Below are 8,127 nucleotides of genomic sequence, written 5' to 3'. Positions count from 1 at the left end.
TTAATTTGTGTCTGAAACAGTGTGATGAGTGAAAGAAAAGTAGATTTTGTGTTCAGATATTACGTTGGCAACAGTGAAAGTCCCCCACACTCCCATAAAAATCTGATTAAATGTACTTTAGTAGCAAAAGTAGAAGTAAAAGTACCTTATACATTATAATTTGACTGGTTATAAGAGCCTTTTTCAGCATTTTTCAGATTATTTTTGAGTTTTTAAAAAAAAATCTTATCACAGATTAAAGCAGTTTACTTAAAAATGAGCTACTTTGGCTCTAAAGCAGCATGAAATCTGCAAAGTAACTAGTAACTAAAGTACTGGAGTAAAAAGTACAATATTTTCTCATAAGTTTAGTGGAACGGAAGTATAAAGTTGCAGAAAATGGAAATACTCAAGTAAAGTACCTCAAAATTGCACATGAATACAATACTTGAGTAAATGTACTTAGTTACATTCCATTACTGCTGATCAGGGAACATGAACAGGAGATTTATACGCCTGAAAACACAGAACTGCTCGAAGAAAGAGGAGGTTAGAGGTCAGATGATGAGGAGAGGATGCAACAATGTAAAGGTGAGTGAAGGAGGAGACACCTGGGAGGAAGGAAGGAAGAAAGAAAGAAAGAAAGAAAGAAATAACTCTTGATTCCTCTGAAAAATTATCAAAAAAAGACCTAATGAAGAAGGAAAGAGTCAGAAACAACAGGAATAATGTCAGAAAAATCTAAAGAATGTTTCTGGAAAAGTGACTCAAAGTTAAACATGAAGAGAATAAAGTGATAATCCGTAAATTAAATCACTTTCACACTGTTGGACCGACATTTCCTCTCGTTCAGACAGATTTTAGCCTTTCGCCACGGACTCATTTCGGGACTAAATGATGTCAGTTTGGGGTCCGAGGTCCGCGCTTCGTGTCCCATGATGCACCGGGGACACGGACGTGAGGAAACATGAAGATATTGGACAAGAGGAGGAGAGTTTAAACGAGAAACACGCGCCAGGCTCCGTGCGTAAAGGCGCGTCTTGGCTCCTTGGCACTGTTTTCATTCTAACTAACTACAGTTAAATTTGTTACTGATTCGCAGTCTGGTGCCTCAGCTAGAGGGTAGAAATGAGGTCCATCAGTCCTGATGTGTGCGCAGCGCTGCTTCAGCCTGCAGGTGATTAGCTGAGCGGTGCGCACGTCCCGCACGGAGACACAAGCCATAAACGCAACTGCAAGCCTCGCTTCTCTCTCACTGGCGCTCTGCCAGCTCCAGCACGCTCCGAGCCTCCTCTCCTCTTGCGCCGCTTGCCGCTCACTTTACACCACCCCTCCTTCTGAGAGGAGAGCGGAGGAAGAGGAGGGGAAAGGGAGGAGGAGGAGGAGGGAGGAGGGAGGGAGGGAGGGAGAGGGGGGTCCTCCAGGAGTTGAAAGAGGTGGAGCAGAGGGGAGGGATGGAGGGAAGGGAAGGGGAGGGGAGTCTCTCTCGCTCTGTAGCCGACGCTGGAGTGAGTGAGGTGGGGTGGGGTTGGAGGGGGGCGACGGGAGCCCTTGGCTGCCTATTCGCCTTCCAGTTGCCTCCGCACTATATAAACACTCATTGGTGCCTCTGGCTTGACGCACACACACTCTTTTACGCACGCACGCACGTACACACACACACACACACACACACACACACACACACACACACTGAGGGTGACTTGTATAGGCAGCCAGAGAGAGAGAGAGAGAGAGAGAGAGAGAGAGAGGGGAGCGCTCTCAGAAACAGAAAGGTACACAGAGAAGAGAGTGGACGACAGAAAGTAAGAGAAGCAGAAGGAGGACGGTGGCTCCTGAGCATCTCCTGCGCACCTTTTCACTCACGGATCTTAAAAGTCTGCACTCTACTTTATCTTCCTCGTGCTTGTTCCAGACAGAGATTAAAACTTTTTTTTTTTTTGCAAAGAGGCTCTTTTCTTTTTCTTTTTTTTAAAAAAAAGAAAACATTTTTTTTCTGGAAGTTGAGAGGAGAAAGACGCGATTCCTGGAAGACTTTTCCTTCATTTTTTCCCCCCAAACCAAGTCTTTCCATCCCTCGAGAAGTTTTAAAAAAGTAAAGCCCTCGTTAGTTCCAGGGCTCGGCTTCACTTTTTCCACGTGTCCCACGCTGTCCCAGCTTTTGACATAAACGTGTCACCTTGAGAGATTTTTTTTGCTGCTTTCAGACTTAAAAGACAGAAAGAAAAAAACAAAAAACTTCATTTTAAGTCACTGACCCACAAACGAGACCAAAAATGAGATTTCAAACATCAGGACAGTCCCCAGCCTTGTGTGATTGTTGTCCTCAGTGCTTACATCATTAAAACAAAGTGAGTTTTAATGGTTTTATTTTTTCCACTTTACACGCTGAGGTGTGATACAGAAGACGCGGGGAGCCTGGCAGCGCGGCTCACCTGTAGCATCTCCTCCGCTCAGCCGACACTTTGATTTGCACTTTTTCACGCACAGAAACGCCACTTTTGTGACTATTTGAAGAAGAGAGAGATTGAATCTATCTGACAGCAAAGCTCCTCACAGAGTTCATTCATTCTGAAAACACAACCGCCTGTTGTCACTTCCAGAGGGCTTTGGAGTGCGTAAAGGAGCGCTGCGCTTTTACGCAAAAAAAAAAAAAAAAAAGACTTCTAAAAATCCAACTTGGATCGAGATTTACACATTTTTCCACCAAAGTTTAAAGAAGCTTCAGCGCAGCTTTTTTTTGAGAGTCGTCCAGAGCTCCAGAGAGACCGCCGGGCTCTCCATCATCATGCTGTTCGACAGTTTCGACCTCGTCTCGGCTCTGGCCACCCTGGCCGCCTGCCTGGTGTCAATGGCGCTGCTCCTCGCCGTGTCCCAGCAGCTGTGGCAGCTCCGGTGGACGGCGACGCGGGATAAAAACTGCAAGCTCCCCATGCCCAAAGGATCCATGGGCTTCCCTTTCATCGGCGAGACCTGCCACTGGCTCCTGCAGGTAAGCGCGCCCTCGGGGCGGGGAGGGGGGCAGACGCGGCGTCTGGGTCAGCGCGGGTCCCGGTGTCTGCGGGGACGGAGCGGGACTCTGATGAAATCAGTCTGATCTTTTAATTTATTTTATTCTTGAAGACTTTTCATACTTTTCTTTTTTTGCATTTTGAAGTTTCATTCATTGCATTTTTACACATTCTCGCTGCAGTGCGCTCCTGTAACGGATCTATTCCTGGAGTATGGAGTTACTGATGAGTTAGTCTGCAACGGTGCAGTGAGATCATGTTGATATCGACCAGCAGAGAGACTTTTAATCGCTAATATTGCACATTTTTACACATTTTGCGGTGTTTATGTTTAATGTGTGAACGCAATTTAGTGCTTTTTCCACCAAAATTCGTACATTTTTCACCACTTTTATCAGTTTGGCTCCACATTTCATGACGCTGAGTGTTGAATCTGCTCATAAAGTCTCACCACAGTTTGATCAATCACGATTTTCCTGTAAATTGTGTGTCTTTGAGTCAATTTGAGCTGGTTCATCCTTATCCTGCGCGCCTGTGTCCGCGCACAGCCACACACGAGACTTTCCCTTCACTTTTGATTAGTTTAAAAGCCTGTAATCAATCCCTCACTCCACTGTGGCTCCACCGGGCGATCAGATCAGTGTTTATTTCATTATCATCTCAGACGGGAGCGCGTCGGGTCAGCCGGTCGCGGCGCGACTTTCCCTGCAGTCAGGCTGATAGGATATCGCTCATATCTGATATGGAGGCTATTAGTCAAATACAGAAGTGATTGTGAAGTCTTTTTCTCTGAGATTTTCAAATTAAAGTTCAATGTTTAATGTGCAGAAATGACAAGAATGTGCTGATTATCTGGGAAGGTGAAGGAAGGGAGAGAAAGTTTCGTGCGTAAAAGGGTGAAGGGTGAAGGTGAGGGTAAAGTGCGCACCCCCCTTTTTTTTCTTCTCCTGCTCCGCTCCCTGCGGGCTCATCTTTGGCTGCATCCGAGGAAAGTTTCCCAGCATGCTGCATGTTTCTGAATCATTACAAGCGGACTGACAGGCGGTGTAGAGCTGCAGAAAAAAAGGAAAACCCCTGAGTGGGGTAGTCATCATTTATTGGCGAGTTTGCTCCAAAACTTGAGGATCTGATCTTCTAATATTCTCCTCATCAGTCAGGAAAAGTCAAACAAGTGTGCAGAAGGAACGATGAATCTTTATTTTTAGAGCAGAGGAAAGAGAGGGACGTTTATCAGCTGAGATCCTTGTATTTTGACCCCACCGGGAGTCTCGCCACTAAGCAGCGGTTGTCAGCGCGCACTGATGGCTCCCAGGAGCGAGCCGACACTGGGGGTGGAGGGGGTGGCAAACAAAAAAAGAGACAGAGCTGGAGGAGAGAAAGAGAAAAAAACGGGAGAAAAAAGGTCTCTACGCGCGGAGGCACGGGGCTTGAACTCGCGGTGCTCCTCTCCGTTACAATCTGACACCGAGCGAGACGCGTTCCCGGAATGCAAGCGAGGACCACGGCCAAGTTTCTGGAGGGAGGCGGGGTGGAGGGGGTGGAGGGGTGTCAGTCAGATAGAGGAATGAAAGGCTGAGAGTGTCTACACTTATGAGGTCTCCACGAGAGGAATCAGCAGCGCGAGGAGGAGGTTTTCTGACCTGATGTGAATGAAAACGCCTCATACATGTTGTCTGTCAGAGAGAGAGAGAGAAAGAAGCTGGGCTGCAGCCTGATGATCTGCTCTGTGGGAAGAGATGCAGATCTGATGGGAGCTTGTTGCCCAGATGCTGCTTCATGTCTCAGCTACCAGTCTGATGCCTGACTGCGCCTGCAGACGAGATGTCAGAGGAGATCCAGGGAGAGTCAGAGAGGAGAGAGAGCTCCCTGAGAGAAGAACTTCAGCGGTTGATGTTTTGGTTTCTTTTTGTGCCAAATGGTCTTGATTAAGAGTGTCAGAGCAAACCAGCATGGCTGCAGACAGACCATGGCATTTGTTTCACCTCATAACAGCAAACACATCCCCTGAAGTGAGGCGTTAAAGGGCAACTCCACCAGATTTTACACATCGAAGTGTGTTTACAGGTCTCGAGGAGTTCAACTGCACACGCGAAAACAGGAGTTTAAAGCCGTTTGTGGCTCCAGAGGAAGCTGTGGGTGATGTGATAAACTGCCTCCGGTGATGTCACTAAGTGGCCCAGTTGCATTGTGGGTAATGTAGATGCCATGTTTTAAAAAGCAGCCCACTGGTCTCCAACAAATTATCAAACTAAACACAGCAGAACCAGATATCAGCTGTTTTATTCCACGCACTCTTCTTCCTTTTCAAAACATAGAGCCTACATTACCCACAATGCAACTGGTTGAGTTATCCTTTGAGGCTTGCAAACGTTTTCCGGTTGAGAGGAGGGACAAATTTGTCTTCACCGGATTAAATGACTGCATTTGTTAATGAAATTGTGGTTTGATTTGATACTTGAACGCACAATAAACAGATAGAAGCTGTGAACACAACTTTTTATTTTAAATTGATGCGGCATTCTTAGCACATAGCATGTTTCCCTTTCTAGCAACCTTTTCAAAGCGCTTTACATCACTTCTTCTTTCACCCATTCATTTGCTGACGGCAGAGGCTGCGATGCAACACATTCACACACTGACCGAACAGCCGTTGGGAGTAATTTGGGGTTTGGAGACACTTTGACATGCAGCTAGAGCCGGGATTGAACCATCAACTCTCTTGATTATAGGAAAGGACCTGCTCTACTTCCTGAGGCACAGCCGTCCCAAATCAAGCAATTATGAAGTAACACCATCTTTATTTCGAGTCGTGTTTCGCTCTCTTTTTGCTCCATTTTTGGTCTCCACCACCAAATCCTGGAGGAAATTTCTGGCTCTTAAGCTGCTTAATGCTCCACTATGTTCACCAGCTAGTCGCTAACTGTGTCCCTCTGCTGTTTGGAGCTGAGCAGGTCGTGAACAGTGAGTTAAAACGACGCTATGAGAGCGGCGAGACTGAGCGAAGTTGTCGCTGGAGAGCTAAATAATGATGTTAAAACTCACACAGCTGCTTTAGCGAAGGATAACAATCTTTGCTCCTTTGTTTAAAAGTATCTAAACACTAAGTTGCAGATTGTGTGTGAACAAAAGGCAGTCTTGTTGTAGATGAACATCAGATTTCTGAGTCGTGAAACTGCCCCAAATACCTTTTTCATGCATCTTGAACATGTTCAAGCTTCTTCAGTTTCTTTTTCTTTACTCCCTTGTTCTCTTACTCCGTCCTCTCTTTTCCAGATTTCCTACATAAACACTCTTTCTGTTTAAATGTGAGTTTATATACATACGGTATATATTTTTAACTACACACACACGTGCAGCAGCAGCAGCGGCAGCAGAAGCACATTTTTGTGACGGATCCATTTAAAGCGATCCGCAGTTAGGAATAGTTTTATGGTCACTCCGCCAGAGACCTGTCTGCTCTCATTAGGAGCCGGAGCTTTGTGAAGGGCCGGTGCCAAGCGGGAGCGTTACTACCGAGCACACACACACACACACACGCGCACGTGCACTGAAACACTACCTACATGGCACAGATTCACATATATATATATATCGATATAAACAAACATTAGTTATGCTTTCCATACAGGTGCATGAACGTCCACATGCAACCTTTAACTGTACGTTAACTTAAATGTCTGATTTATGAAACACGAGCATGAATCCAAACAGGTCTTCACGTTTAAACAACGGCTCGTACCACATTTTTATAAACTAAACCGAAGAGTGACGTCGCTGCTTTCAGGAGAACTTGTACTGTGTAAAAGGATACAAAGTTTGAAGCTGTTCAGACCAGTAATCGAATGTAACTAAGTACATTGACTCAAGTACTGTACTTAAGTACAATTTTGAGGTAGGCTACTTGTACTGATTTCCATTTTTTGTTACGTTATACTTCCACTTCACTACATTTTGGAGGCAAATACTGTACTTTTGACGCTCTGCATTTATTTGATAACTTTAGTTACTAGTTACTTTGCAGATTACATGCTGAATCAAATGTATTTTATTAGCAATCAGATTAAAAAAACATTGATAACGATATCAGATCTGATAACGACCCGTACAGTAAATACATACATGTAAATATACGTTTACTTTTGTTACTATCAGATACTTTAAGAATTTTACTCGAGTACTATTATTATGGGTAACTTTCACTTTCACTGATGTAATATTTTAACACGATATCTTTACTTTTACTCGAGTTTGACGTTTGGGAACTTTTAACAAAACTGTTTCAGACGCAAAGAGAAAAAAAATGGCATCAATTCTTCCTGAATTTAAATCACGCTGAAGATTCGTCTGATTTGAAGTTAAACGATACTGAAACTTCCTCAGCAGGAGAAAAGCTACAAATCAGAGGTCAGACTGAAAGAATAAAGTGGTTTCTAAAAAAAAACATTCAAATTTCACGCAAAATACAGAACTTTATTCAGTAACGTACAAAGACTGATGTCTGAATTGGATGTAGCTACCGCCTGCTGCCACTTGGGGTCACCAACGTGCAAAGTTCCCGGATGTGGTTTCCAATTAATTGATGGTTTAATATGGAATTAAAAACAATCTTGTAGAGTATTGGTATTAATAAAGGCAACTAATGGAGTGTTCTAAGGATTCTGGGTAATGGAGTCCTTCAAACTTTCTTCCCGCTGCAGCGTACATTTCTGATATTGACACACGGACTCAAGGGGGGAAACCTGTCAGCTATTCTGGACACAACTTCTCCTGAGCTGGTCCTGATACCTCTCACACAAACATACACACACACACACACATTCATACACAAATACACCACTGCACACACACACACACACACATATACACACATGTGGCAGACGGGCTGGACTGAATCTGGGTCAGACCAGAGGAAATGAACACATGGCACTGAGACTCAGACTGTACTGTGTGTTTGTGCGATTTAAGTTTGTGAATGAGCCCGAGCCAGACACATACACACACGCACACGCACACACACACACACACACACACACACACACACACACACACACACACTGCAGATTTCTATGCAGAGGATGCACATGTCATCAGTGGTCGTTTCCTCTTATAATCAGTCAAATTTGGCCTTCAGCAGTTT

The 8,127-nt window shown here is 44.6% G+C and overlaps 1 protein-coding gene across 1 annotated transcript in view; it reads left to right on the top strand.

Moving 5' to 3' along the window:
* The first annotated feature begins 1,717 nt into the window (after positions 1-1,717).
* Positions 1,718-8,127, top strand: part of cyp26b1 (cytochrome P450, family 26, subfamily b, polypeptide 1) — a 36,638-nt gene continuing 30,228 nt past the window's right edge. Inside the window, exon 1 of the mRNA XM_084343745.1 lies at positions 1,718-2,971. Within this exon, the coding sequence (XP_084199871.1) occupies positions 2,768-2,971 (204 nt within the window). The 5' untranslated portion in view covers positions 1,718-2,767. The remainder of the gene's footprint in view (positions 2,972-8,127) is intronic.

Source organism: Pagrus pagrus (assembly GCF_965226575.1).
Source record: "Pagrus pagrus genome assembly, chromosome: 22".
Classification (NCBI taxonomy): Eukaryota; Metazoa; Chordata; class Actinopteri; order Spariformes; family Sparidae; genus Pagrus; species Pagrus pagrus.
The sequence above is the reverse complement of the archived record's forward strand: the minus strand, read 5'-3'. Positions and strand labels throughout refer to the sequence as shown.